This window comes from Pelophylax lessonae (assembly GCF_965119305.1).
Source record: "Pelophylax lessonae genome assembly, chromosome: 6".
Taxonomy (NCBI): domain Eukaryota; kingdom Metazoa; phylum Chordata; class Amphibia; order Anura; family Ranidae; genus Pelophylax; species Pelophylax lessonae.
In genome coordinates this window covers 171,014,225-171,028,943 of record NC_138773.1, presented here as the reverse complement: position 1 = coordinate 171,028,943, position 14,719 = coordinate 171,014,225, and the positions used below count along the sequence as shown (strand labels likewise).

At 47.9% G+C, this 14,719-nt stretch overlaps 1 protein-coding gene across 3 annotated transcripts in view; it reads right to left on the bottom strand.

Annotated features, from left to right (window-relative positions):
• The window catches only part of MYO1B (myosin IB), a gene marked incomplete at its 5' end in the record, with an annotated part of 358,657 nt that overhangs the window by 93,003 nt on the left and 250,935 nt on the right, over positions 1 to 14,719 (bottom strand). For all 3 annotated transcript variants that reach the window (XM_082260037.1, XM_082260038.1, XM_082260039.1), the window contains 2 exons: positions 7,881 to 7,967; positions 14,667 to 14,719. The exon at positions 14,667 to 14,719 is cut by the window's right edge and continues 66 nt beyond it. In XM_082260037.1, the coding sequence (XP_082116163.1) occupies positions 7,881 to 7,967; positions 14,667 to 14,719 (140 nt within the window). The remainder of the gene's footprint in view (positions 1 to 7,880; positions 7,968 to 14,666) is intronic.

Here is a 14,719-nt window from a genome sequence, read left to right as displayed (position 1 = left end):
TTCTCTGATGTTCATTGACGGACATAGCTCCTGATATTTTGAACCATTGGGTTATACTGCCCCCTTCAGGAGTAGGACACTAGGCTGAAAAAAAGTCTGGCTATGCCTATGGGCAGTCCCAGGGGATATACTCCCTCTCTCTGCTATAGGTATTCAGTTTTGTTACAAGCAGTGTCAGAAGAAAATAACTCCACAGGAGGGGTGGGTGCTGTGTCCGTCAAACATCAGAGAAATGGATTTTACGGTAAGTCAAAAATCCCATTTTCTCTTTCGGTAAATGACAGACACAGGTCCTGATATTCTTAACCATTGGGACGTCCCAAAGCCATGTTAAACATGAGGGGTGGGAACAGCAAAAAATTCCCAAGACTAAACCGTAGCCAACCAGGCAACAGGAGCGCAACCAAAACAACTGGAGCCCACCTGAAAAAAAAAAAAACATACACCCCCAAAGAGGATCAGGATCAGGCCAAAAGAAGCATCCGCAGATGCCAACACACCCACTTTATAAAACTGTGAAAGTGTGCACCGACGACCAGGCAGCCACCTTGCAAACCTGCGTCACTGACGACTAATGACGGAAGGTCCAGGAGGCACTAAGCACCCTAGCAAAGTGCATCCTAACAGGGAAAGGAGAAACCAGACCCTGGATGGAACAGCCCTGAATCATTGTCTATCTCATCCATCCGGAAATTGTTGCAGGGGAAGAGGACAACCCTTTGCGCGGCCCATTCACGAGCACAAATAGTGAGTTTGACTTCTTTAAAGACTCCGTAGCTGCCAGGTACACCCTAATTGCCCGGACCACATCCAAGGCATGCAAGGCAATTTCCTTTGGATGTTTAGGCCTGGGATACAGGGAAGGCAACACAATGTCTTCATTCAAACAAAAATCAGAGACAACCTTTGGAAGTCGATGGATAAGGGCAAAGAAACACGTCATCTCTGAATCACCAGAGAAGGTGGACAGGAAAACCCTGTGCGCAGAGGTGATGGCCACTAAAAAAGCCACCTTCTGGGACAGTGAAAGCAGGGGAATCTCCCGAAGATTCTCAAAGGGAGGCTTCTGGAGGGCCGAAAGCACCAAATTGAGGTCCCAAGGCGGCAATGGAGACCGCACTGGAGGAACCAAAATGTCAGACACCCTGAAGAAAGGTACGCACCAGGGAATGTGTGGCCAAAGGTCATTGTAAGAAGACCGCCAAAGCCGACACCTGGCCCTTGATGGTACACAAGGCCAATTTCTGTTCAACCCCCATTGAAGGAAGGTCAAGACTCGAGCCACCGAGAAGGAGCGAGGAAGAACCACAAGAGACTCGCACCACGCAATGTACCTCCTCCACGTACGATTGTAGACTTTCCTAGGAGTAGATTTCCTAGATTTAACAGTTTAGGAATCACCGACTCAGATAAACCTCTATTCTTAAGCACCTAGCGTTAAAGCCAAGCCGTCAAAGCCAGCGACTGTAAAGCAGAATAGAAGATTGGTTCTTGGGACAGCAGATCCTCCCTGGGAGGAAGCTGCCAAGGAATGTCGGCGACCAGCCCCACCAGATCGGTGTATAAAGCATGGCGAGGCCAGCCAGTAGCCACTAAGATGACCGGAATTCCTTCTGCCTCAATCCTGTGTAGAAGTCTTGGCAGAAGCTTGAGAGGGGGAGGCATAAAATCAGACAATATTGACCCCACATCTGTGGCGTCTGCCAGAGGATCCCGTGACCGAGCCACAGACCTCAGCACCTTTCTGTTGACCCGAGACGCCAACAGTTCCACCTCAGGGATGCCCCACCAGAGACACAACTGATGAAACACCTCTGGGTGATGGGAAGACTCCCCTTGGTACAATGCTTGCCGACTAAGGTAATCTGCCCGCCAGTGTTCCACCCCAGAAATGTGCATGGCGGACCGCTCTCCCCACTTAGAATGCCGGCTACCTCTAGAGCCACCGGGAAACTTTGTGCCCCTTTGGTGATGGACATAAGCCACGGGTGTGGCATTGTCCAATTGAATGCGCACTGGACATCCCTAAAGATGATGCTTCTAATGGTCCAGGCACAGTCTGATCGTTCGGAGTTCCAAAACATTGATCGGTAGTCTGAACTCTTCCAGTGTCCAGATCCCCTGAGCAGAATGCTTGCCAAGGACGCCTCCCCAGTCGGAGAGGCTGGCTTCCGTGGTAACCACTGTCCAATACAAGGGGAGGAGGGATTTGCCCAGCCAAAGCGCCGGAGAACAAAGCCACCATATCAGGGACTCTTTCGTTCCCCCGACTCGGCATGTCCAGAGACTGCAGAGTCTTGTCCCAATTTGGGAAGAATCTCCCTTTGCAGCGACCTCATATGGAACTGTGCTAACGGAACTGCCTCAAAGAAAGACACCATCAGGCCCAACACCCACTTGCAAGTCCGGAGGGATGACCATCTGCTGCACAGCAGGAGATGAATAGCAGCCTGCAATTTCTGGAGTTTGTCCAGAGGAAGGAGCACTCTGGCTAAGGCAGAGTCTAGAGTCAGGCCCAGAGAGTCCAGTTTTGTGGACGGAACCAGTGCAGACTTCTAAAAATTCAGGATCCAGCCGAACTCCCGCAGAGTTCGTATAGCGATCGAAGGGTTTTCCACCAGAGCAGTAGGAGACTCCGCTCGCAGAAGGAGATCATCCAAATAGCCCAGCACCGCGATTCCCAGTTGGCCTAACAAAGCTTGCACCGGGGTTAACACTTTTGTGAAGACCCGAGGAGTGGAGGCGAGACTCCTCTTCCACGGCAAAGCGGAGAAAGCGCTGGTGACTGGCACATATTGGAATGTGAACGTAGGCATCCTTAATGTCGATAGAAGCAAGGAAATCCCCTCTGACGCAATATTCCACCAACGTTCAAATGGACTCCATTCTGAAACCCGCACAAAGCAGTTTAGTGCTTTAAGGTCCAGGATTGGACGCAATTTGCCTTCCTTCCTGGGAACTGTAAACAGGTTTAAGGAAAATCCCTGAAAACATTCCGAAGTCGGAACCGGAACGAATCACCCCTTGAAGCAAAAAGGTCATGTACAAACAGACCCTGTAAGGGGTCCGGGGACTGGCGCAAGTTTCAAGGAAAGAACCTTGCCGGGGAACAAGAGTGAAACTCAATCTTGTAGCCAGACCGAATTACTTTGTGGACCCACTTGTCTTGCACCAGAAAGTTCACGGGTCAAGAAAACAGGGAAGACGTCCCCCCACCCCCGATACAGGTGAGGAGAAGCCCGCTCTCGGTTTGCTAGACCAGGTTCACTTGGATCCTCCAGAGGAGGCCCAGGAAAGCTTCAAGCCCTTGTCAGTCGACCCTGAGGGATGCAAAAACGTATTTGAGCCGAGAAGAAAGGCCCACGTCTACGACGAGGTTCCTTGTCCTTAGTAGACTGTGGAAGAAACAGTACTCTTCCCCCCTGCGAGACCTTTTATGATGTCATCCAGGGTAGCTCCAAACAAGCTTTCTCCTTGAAAGGGAAGATCAGTCAAGGCCTTTTTAAAAGTGTAGTCCGCAGACCAGCATTTGAGCCAAAAGACATGCTGAAGAACCACTGCCAAAACAGAAAGCCGGGCCGCCAGGGGAGCTGCATCCCAAGAGGCATCTCAGATAAACTGCAGCCCCTGGACCAGCTAGTCTGCCAGCACAGCAAAGGCAGAGGAAAGCTGTTCTCCCTCAAGGTCACGACATAAAAGCTTAGCCAACTCAGTCAGTTTGCGACACCAGGGCAATGGTGAATACCAGCCCCAGAGCCGAAACAGCCAGAGTGTACACTTGTGTTCAAAATGATTCAACCCCCCAATGCTGTAAAGGGTTTAGGGAATTTAGTGTACATTTGTAATTGTATTCAGAATGAAATCCTACAAGGACTTCTTAAAGAACCATATGCAACTAAAATGACATCAATTGGTTTTGTAATACAGTAGTAAATGTTTCTTTTGTGAATTCTTCATTGACACAATTATTCAACCCCTTAAAGACTACCACTCTGAAGAACAGAGGTTCATTGAAGTGTTTTCAATCAGGTATTGAAAACACCTGTGGATGTCAGTGAGCAGCAATAAAGCCTAATAAGCACCAATTAGGCAGCTTTAAAATGACTTTGATACTCAGCTCCTTCTAGACATTTACTAGTGTGGTTACAAACATGGTGAAGTCAGGAGAATGGTCCAGGAAGACAAGAGAAGAGGTGATTACTCTTCACAGGAAGGGCAATGGCTATAAGAAGATTGCAAAGATGTTAAACATACCAAGAGACACCATAGGAAGCATCATTCGCAAATTCAAGGCAAAGGGCACTGTTGAAACGCTACCTGGTCGTGGCAGAAAGAAGATGCTGACTTTGACTGCTGTGCGCTACCTGAAGCGTAGAGTGGAGAAAAGTCCCCGTGTGACTGCTGAGGAACTGAGAAAAGATTTGTCAGATGTGGGTACTGAAGTTTCTGCACAGACAATACGGCGCACACTGCGTAATGAAGGCCTCCATGCCAGAACTCCCAGGCGCACCCCCTTGCTGTCTCCAAAGAATAAGAAGAGTCGACTGCAGTATGCCAAAAGTCATGTGGAAAAACCACAGAAGTTTTGGGATAGTGTTCTGTGGACTGATGAAACAAAATTAGAACTGTTTGGGCCCATGGATCAACGCTATGTTTGGAGGAGGAAAAACAAGGCCTATGAAGAAAAGAACACCTTGCCTACTGTGAAAAATGGCGGGGGATCAATCATGCTTTGGGGCTGTTTTTCTTCTGCAGGTACAGGGAAGCTTCAGCGTGTGCAAGGTACCATGAATTCTCTTCAGTACCAGGAGATATTGGATGACAATGTGATGCAGTCCGTCACAAACCTGAGGCTTTGGAGACGTTGGACCTTTCAACAGGACAATGATCCCAAGCATACCTCCAAGTCCACTAGAGCATGGTTGCAGATTAAAGGCTGGAACATTTTGGAGTGGCCATCACAGTCACCAGACTTAAATCTGATTGAGAACCTCTGGTGGGACTTAAAGAAAGCAGTTGCAGTGCACAAGCCTAAGAATGTGACTGAACTGGAGGCTTTTGCCCATGACGAATGGGCGAAGATACCCATAGATCGCTGCAATACACTTGTGTCAAGCTATGCTTCATGTTTAAAAGCTGTTATAACTGTAAAAGGATGTTGTACTAAGTACTAAGATTGAATGTCACTTGGGGGTTGAATACAACTGATAATGATGTGAGCACAGAAAAGACATTTGTGGTTATTTCATTATAAATGTTATGTTATATTTGTCTGACCTACACGTGCCTCTTTGATTTAATTGTAAGCAGGATGACTGAATGATCAAAATCAATGTCAAACTGGCCAAAACAATCAATTTCAGTGGGGGGTTGAATAATTTTGAACACAACTGTACATATTGCGGGCCACAGCCTCCGCCAGCCAGCCCCTTAAAGGCTGGGGACTCTTCAACCAGAATCATGGTTGCCTTGTTCAATCTGGAAACCAGAGGGTTCACCACCGGTAAGCATTCCACTACTTAAGAAGGGACTCCTCAAAGGGTAACGTCTAGTAAAGCGTTTAGGGGCCCCAAGGGGACGCTTTGGTTGTCCCCACTCTTTAGTGACAATTCTGTAAAAATAGGTGGGGAAAGGAAACACCTTTGCTGCTAGTGATAGCTTCTGAGTGCCAAAGGAAACCTGCGCTTCCATCGCATCAACGTCTCACGCACAGATACAATCAGTGCTTCCACCAGCGCCTTTTCGTGCACGGTTGCAGACGTGAAGGAATCCTCCTCACTACCAGAGATTCCGGGCGTATGGTTGCAGACCCAGCAGGGTGACCCATGTCCGCAAGGCCCGAATCAGATTCAGGATCTGATAAGACAGATGAGGCAGGGGGAGCTTTTTGCTAGCCTGTCACCTGAAAGCAACCTCCATTCGGGACACCAAGGACTCCAGGACTGCTGTCAGTGCATCGATTGATGGTTGGGACCCAGAGGGCCCCGCAGCCTCAGAGAAGGGATCAGGTGGGGAGATGTGCTCCAATGAGTCACCAGGGGAACCCCACAAAATTGGTGTAACACACTGCAAGGGACAGCCCCACAGCGCTGGCAGCACGACCCAGTCGCCAGGCACAGCGCACCAAGCGATCCCCAGCAGACAGGGAGAGAACCTCACCAGACTCACCACCCAGTAGAAAACAGGCACCTACAGCCACCAGGATAATCTGCACTGCATGTGCGGCGATCAGGAAGTAAAAGGATGTAGGAGTCAGCACCAGGGGCTCCCACTGCCGAAAACGCCACCCTCTGGGTTCCACTGTCATGGCCGCCACCATTTTCAATGCAAACAACCGCAAAATGGCCGCCAGACTACACAAACATGGCTGCCATGCATAGAAACACACAGGTTACAACAAAATGGCGGCACCACAAGGCTTACAGGGACTCAGGAGAGATCCCTAGGCCTCAGGACAGACCCAGGCAGGACAGGGGGCCCTGGCAGGAGCCCCTGCCAGGTACCAACCCCCCCCTCCACAGTCGATTGTCTGGTCACCAGCGGCGCATCCCCCCAGCAGTATAGCGCCATGCCCCCACCCAAGGAGGTGGACCAGACCACCCAAACAGATCCAGCATAAGTGGAGGGGGGGTAGGATGAAGGACAGATGAAAGGAGGGTGCCTGATGAGAAAAAGGTGAACCTAGGGGTCCGACCGTCTCAAGGGGGCTCACGTCCACCCCAAAGTCCTCCAAGAGAAGCGGGGGGGCAGCTACTCACCATACCAGGAACCAGGTGGGCACCGCTCCAGACAGAACCCCTCTCCATCTAAATGGGGGGGGCTGTTGGCCAGGAGGAACGTTGCAACTCGGGCCGAGATCCAATCGTTTGCGACCTCGGAAGACATTTTACTCGCAGGCCAGCCCCAGTCCAGTGGGACTATGACGTGGCCGACCCAGCGTGGAGCTGAGGTCTGCGCGCACGTGCTGGCCAGACTGGGGTGATCACTGGATTTAGAATATTCAGCCCGCCGCCCAGTCCAGCAGTGGATTGTAGATCTCACAGGAAAATTCCAGGAGAAAAAAAAATTTCTATAGAAAAAGAAAAAAAGGCAGAAAAAAAACGACCCATTACCTATAGCAGAGAGGGAAAACTACCTAGTACATATAGCAAAGAGAGAGAGAGTATATCCCCCTGGGACTTCCCATAGGCATAGCCAGACTTTTTTTCTGCCTAGTGTCCTACTCCTGTAGGGGCAGTATAACCCAATGGTTAAGAAAATCAGGAGCTGTGTTCGTCAATGAACGAGAGAGAAATTCTATTTTTGTTCCAGGGGATGCCTGAAATCTGACTTTTTAAGCAGACTTCTGGGAAAATTGGTGAGCCAATCACACAAGCAGGAAATTATGTTTTTGGGGGGTGTTCAGTACACATTCTGTGTAAAAAAAAACCCTCCAAATAGCCAAAATTGCATTGCATTTGCAGATTGAAAAGGAAAGGAAATTTTTAACAACATTCAATTACAATATGACTTGAGTCGCAATTGTATACTCATAATATTTTTTATTTGCTGATTTTTTCCCCACAAAAGTGGAATTACCCTTTAATGTACAAAGTTGATTGATTGATCAACTTGGGTACAACCAGCCTGCCGCATTCTGTTGTGGTTATCACTAGCGGCTGCTATAGCCGCTAACGATAATCACTGACTTCTCCCAGCAGCGACAGCTGTCCCCGCTGGGAGAAGACAATGGACTGACAGGGGGGATTACTGCATAAACACAGTCTATGTTTATGGGGGAATCAGGAAAAGGTCTTTCCTGTAACCCATGGTTGCTTAAAATGTGAACTCATTTAATTAAATTATGATGTAACCATTAAGAAAAAAAATAAATGACTCACTTTAATACTCTCATTTATTCGGTTGACAAGCCACGAAAATAGTCTGCTATACATGTTTTTAGCCAGTGCATCACGAGCGTAGTAGGCCTGAATGACAAAAAAAAAAAAAAAATCATGAAGCAGTTTACAATACCATACTATTCCATATATTCTTTACTTCAACAGAAGCAAACGTTTCCTGCATTATACAACTACGTATTGTGAGCAGTTACATTTTTTATAGCAAGCCCTCGCAAAAACTAGCTAGCTATCTTGTTCACTTTGATGTGGCTATAAAGTTCAGAGGATTGCTAGAAATGCAGGCAGAAGTAATTAAAAATAATGTGATAAGTATAATCATGCAATTAGTGTATCTAAAAACGATGTGAATAGATCAGAAGATGTAGCACAGGCAGAAGGCTCCTGATGAAGGCTCATCACTTTGTTATACAACTTTGATCACACAAAGCATTTAATTTATAGTAAGCCTAATGCCCCCTTTATTCTTTATTCTAGCAGGAATGCAATGCACAGAATTATTCCTTGGTCCCACGAAGCTGCTCCTCTTCTCAAGTTGTGCACCCATGTCATCATGTACCATGCAGGACCAGTGGCCCCCGCTAATCCTGCATTATACATGACAATTTTGAGAGCGCAACAACAGTGCGGTACTTGAACAGAAGCAAAGAAGCGCACTGGCTGCTGCAGGACCGAGCAGTAAGATTATTATTCCTCTTCATGACATCTTCCTAGGCTAAACGAGCTCTAAATCATTAATACAGTATATACAATGGGTAAGGATCAAAATGGATTTTTAATGGTGTTCAGTTTTAACACTACATTGTATACTATATATAAAATGTTTTATTTTGGCACAGTTCACTTTCATATGCCAAACTAAAGAAAAGCACACCAATACTGGAAGAAGTTTAAAAAATAAAATACGGCACCGAAGCCCAGGAGACACTAAGTGCCCTAGTCGAGTGCTCCTTGACAGGGAAAGGAGAAACCTGATCCCTGATGCAATAGGCCTGAAACACGATCTGTCTGATCCATCTGGAAATGGTCGCAGAAGAAGCGCAAGACCCTTTGTGAGGTCCGTCCATAGCACAAATAGAGTCTGACTTCCGGGTACACCTTAATTGCCCAGACCATATCCAAGGCACGCAAGGCAATTTCCTTCGGATTATTGGCCTGGGATAAAGGGAAAGCAACACAACGCCTTCATTCAAATGACAGTCAGAGACCACCTTAAGAAGGAACGTCAGTCTGGACGGAATCTCTTCTGCTTTGATCTGGCACTGGAGTCATGGTAGAAATTTGAGAGGGTTGAAACGAAAATGGTCAGCCCACCTTAGAATGCCTGCTACTTACTGAGCTGCCGGGACACTACTTGTGCCCCCTTGGTGATTGACATAGACCACAGGCATGGCATTGTCCAAATTAATTCATACCGGACACCCTAAAAGATGAATTGTCTAATGAGCCAGACAAAGGCTGATCGCTCGGATTTCCAGAAAATTACTCGGCAGTCTGGACTCTGCCAGAGTCGAGACCCCTGAGCACATCTGCTGAGGACGCTTCCCCACCCGGAAAGGCTGGCATCCATGGTGACAACCCCCCAGTACAGGGGGAGAAAGGGTTTTCCCTGTCGAAGTGTCAGAGAATAAAGCCACCTCTAGAGACCATGGATCCTTATCCCATTTCACCAGAATCTTTTATCAGAGATCTTGTGTGGAACTGTGCAAGCAGACCGCCTCGAGGGTGATCACCATCAGGCCCAGCACTTGCATGCAAGCCCCGAGGGATGACAGTCTGCTGAACAACAGAAGCTGAATTGCCTCCCTCAATGTCTGGAGTTTTTCCAGAGGAAGGAACACAACTGGCTAAGGCCGAATCCAGAGCCCAGTTTTGGTAAACAGAACCGAAGCAGACTCCTAAAGTTCAGAATCCAACCGAACTCCAATGGAGTTTGCAGCCCAATCTTCAGTTGTCCATCAGAGCAGTTAGAGACTACGCTCGCAGAAGATTGTCCAGGTACACTAGTACCGCAAACCCCCGCTGACTCAAACAATGCCAGCACCGGGGCCAAAACTTTTGTGAAGACCCGAGGAGCAGAGGCGAGACCAAAGGTCCACGCCACAAACCAATAATGCTCCTCACCCACAGCAAAACAAAGGAAGCATTGGTGACCAGCACATATTAGAATGTGCAGGTAGGCGTCCTTGACATCGATAGAACAGAGAAAAAATCTCTCTGATGTAGGGACGCCACTTCCATGTGAATTGACTCCACGCTGAACTTCTGTACTTGCACAAGCAGTTTAGCACCTTGAAGTGCAGAATTGGACGTACCTTGCCTTCCTTCCTGGGAACTGTAAAGAGGTTTGAGTAAAAACCCCTATAAACGTTCTGAATCAGAACAATCACCCCTTGAAGCAACAAGTCTTGCATTACCCCAAAAGAGACCCGTAAGTCATCTGGGGACAAGTGCACGGTGGAAGGGAAGAATCTTTCTGGAAGATAAGACCGAACTCGATCTCTTATCCTGAACGAATAACTTTGTGGACCCACGTGTCCTAATACCAGGGAGGTCCATGGATCCAGGAAACCAGCGAAGAAATCCCCCCACCCCAGATAAGGGTGAGGGCGCCCCTTCATGCAGAGGAAGCCTTGTCTGCAGGTCTGAAAGAGCTTGTGGTTTGCCAGACCAGATCCTCTTGGAACCTCCGGTGGAGGCCCTGACTTTTGATCCCTTGTCTTGAGACCCTGAGGACCAAAAAACCCTCTTGTGAGCCAAAGAGAATGGCCCATGTCAACGAAGGGGCTCCTTGCCCTTGCTAGCCTGCAGAAGAAGAGTACTCTCCACCCTCCCTCCCCCATGAGACCCTTAACAATGTCATCCAAGGAAGCTCCAAACAGGCAATCCCCTATAAGGGGGAGTTTAGATAAGGCCTTCTTAGAAGTCTGGTCCACAGACCAGTATTTTAGCCAGATAATATGCCGAAGGACCACTGCGGACACAGACAGCCTAAAAATCAAATGAGCCGCATCCAAAGAGGCATCACAGATAAACTGTAGCCCCTGGACCAGCTGATCCACAAGACAGAGGGAAACAGTTTCCCCTTCAGGTCCCGGCGTAAAAGTTTAGCCTACTCAGTCAGAGCTTGCGACACCAGGGCAATAGTAAATACTGGCCTAAGTGCCGAACCAGCCACAGCGAACATATGGCAGGCCAGAGCCTCCGCCCTCCTATCACCTGGACATTTAAAGGCAGGGGACTCCTCAACCGGAATTAAGGTAGCTTTTTTAAACCTGGAAACCGGCAAGTCCACTACAGGCTGGACTGTCCACTTGCAGTTAATCCTCAAAGACACCGCAAGTAAAAAGCACTTCGGAACCACTGCATTTATGACAACCCCACTGTTTTGTGACAATGTTGTCAAAGTAAGCAGAAAAGGGAACTCCCTCGTCGCTTTGGAGGGCCTGTGGGTGGCAAAAGGGACAGACGCCTCGGACGTAGCATTAGCCGCAACCTCAATTTTTAAAGTGTCATGCACTGACACAAATAGTACATCCACCAGCGCCTTTTTATGTGTAGCTATAGGATCAGAGGAATCTTCCCCACTATCTGAGCACTCAGGGTGCGTGGACACAGACCCAGTAGGGTCGCTAAATACTAAGCTCACCCAGAAAACATAATCAGGTGAGGCCCCCAACTGCGATCCCGCAAATGGGACGCCGACCAAGGGCCTACAAATGGACCTACTGAACCCTGCAAAAAAACAAGGGGGTTGCCCTCCATAGAGGACATAATAGAAAATAACCCCCTTGAAGGGGGCCACCCGCTGTGACGCAGACGTGCAGGAAGGGTACCCTGATGGTCCCGCAGCACTAAAAGAGGCAGGTGCTCCACACAATAATGGTGGCAAGGCTGTCATTAAAAAAAATGAAGCGCCCATACAGCGCCAATCCTTCCAAGGGAAGCGTTAAGCTGACCACAGGGCCTAGAAGGCCGTGGCCTAAATTTTTGGGGAGGCCCAGCTGCAAGTGCACGGATCTCAGCCTGGCAGATGCCCAAAGAAAGAGTGGGGGCTTCAGCTAAATGCACTGGTGCCGCCCCCCAATGGAGGCGCCTGACAAAGCCGCATGGCCTAGTAGACGGCAGCCTAAATTTTTGTGGGCGCCCAGCCGCTTGGAAGTGAGTACCAGCGCAGCCGTCCACCCAGGGAAAGTGGAGGGAAGGGCAGATGCCCAAACGGGAGGAAGTGGCTTCAGCCACTCTCACAGGGTCCGCTTCACATAGTTTCGGACTAGTAGGCTGCAAAGTCGCGGCCTAAATTTTTGTCCGAAACCAGCCACATGAGGCACGTACCCACGGATGCTAAACTATCTGTTTCCCCAGTCCAAGAGCCGCCGCAGGAAGCCCAGAGTACATTCCTTCCCCAGTTACCAACCCCCAGGGTGGCAGAGAACCCTGCTCAATCCCCCTTGCGCACCAGGAAAAACCCAGTCAGCAGCAACTTTAACCAGTCCCCCTTAAGAGCATGTGGCAACAGCCAGCTCATAACCTCACCCAGGGAGGAGTGTGGGGGGGCGCCTGAAAGACCCACAGTGACCACTAAACTTTTAGAAGGGCTGGGGGGGGAGGGGGGGAACCCAGGGATCCCACAATCCCAGGGAGGGGCCCACGTCCACCCCAAAACCCTCCAGGAGTAGAGGGGGGGGGGGGGGGGGACAGCTACTTACCATACCAGGAACAGGATGGGCACTGCCCTGGACAGACCACGACCTTCATCGTAAGTGTGTGCTGTCGACCAGGAGAAACGCTGCAAATCAGGCCCAGGCCAGGTCGTATGTGCCCTCATGAAATGTTTAACTCACAGGCCAGCCCCCCGTCCAGTGGGGCTATGTCGCGGCCGACCTAGCATGGAGCTGCAGTCTGCATGCGCTCACTAGCCAGACTGGGAGGACCCTCAATCTAGATTATGCAGTCTGTCGCCCAGTCCGGCAATTGACTGTAGATTCTCCCAGGAACCAAATAACAAACATAGTAAATTCCATTTAAAAAGAAAAAAATAAATAAAATCGGCAGGGAACTAGGTCCTTACTCCTGACTAAGCAGAAAAAAACTGAGTGCCTATAGCTGAGAGTGGGTGTATACCCCTTGGGACTACCCATAGGTGTAGCCAAGCTTTTTCCTGCCTAGTGTCCTACTCCTGAAGGGGCAGTATAACCGAATGGTTAAGAAGAATCAGGAGCTGTGTCCGTCAATGAACGAAAGAGAAAAGGTAAAATGTGAGGAAGGGGGGGGGGGGTCAGTTGTAGCCTTTTGCCTGTCTTCATCCAGCCCCTGGGGCTGTTTATGTTTTTTTGGGTAGCATAGGGAAGGGTTATCATCCTTGTAACATTTGTTTTGCTGTCTGTGTCCCTGTTCAGAAGATTTTACTTCACTTTCGGTCCCTGTGACAATTGTATTTTGAAAATGTTGGGTTGTTGTGGAAACAAGGATTGGTGATAAAGCTGTTGTATGTAACCAAACAGAAAAGTAAAAAGGCTATCCAGCACTCAGACAAAGCAACTTCACCCAGTTGCTGTGGCATATAATGATTTCAGCAATGCAGCCCTCCTCAGACTGGGCAATCTTCAGAAAACTGGGAAAACATGTACAAGGCGGCGCAAACTCCTAGTGCATTACCTCCTTAGAGATCTAAGGAAGGGGTTCTGTCCCCCGAAAAGCGCAAGATTCACCATTGTGTGGCGTCAGTGGGAATGACCATCTCACTTGCTGGATTGCTGTTGTCTAGCTTGATTCTATTCCGCTTTTGTGAGTAGATTACTTTTTATGATTTGAAATAAACTATTTTGGAGGTAAGGCAGTAGGCGTTTGCGCCCTCTTGTACATGTTTTCATGAGTTGTATGTAATTCGGATGTTTGTAACTGGGGGGCTGCCTGTATACATACAGACATGCATACATATACTCAACCCAATACACATATATTGTATACATACTGTATATTAAACCTAAGTACATAGCAATACAATTATTGATTTTAGATTTAGGAAAAAGGATATTGTTCACTACTGAAATTTTATTCGTTTAGTGGGTAGATTGAGAAATAGTTCAGCCGTAAAAATGTTTCCATCTCCAAGTTCCTTACATAGTTTATTACAGTCACAGAAGAGTCCTGCCACACTCAATTTTTACTAATGGGCCTTTTTTATGAACCCTGGTTTGTAATGTGCCTCCGATTTACAGATCTAGCCACCATTATTGATGTAGCCATATAAGACTGTGTTGTACACCAACTATTTAAAAAAGAAAAATAATAATTTTGCAAACGCAGTAAAACGAATGTTAAGGAAAATGCCAATACTGCTGCTGTTTACCACCAAACCACAATCATGTCAACAATGCTACAATTTCCAAGTTATATAAATATATCTACATATAAACAATGGCATCAGCCTGCACCTCATCTCACTGCATTTGGTTAAAGTAATTATGTTCCACACAATTCTTTTTTCAGCATAAGATTACCCAACTCCCTGCTGTCAACATTTTCCCTATAATTCCCACCACTCTCTTGCAAAAATAAAATAAAACATTCTCTTAACGTGTTCAATAATTTTTTTCTGGTGCTAACACTTCTTAAAAGGAAGAATAGTTGCTTTTATCAACTCCTTGCATGCATAATGTTCTTAGAAAAAAAAAAAACCTCTCCTTAGCAAAATATGTTTGTCCTATGGTACAAGAATATTTTTTAGTTGCCACTGACCAATCACAAATTAATCAATTTACTCACCTGAGAAACATTGAGTGTTGTGGAGACCTTTTCTTGTTTGGCTTCCACTGTGC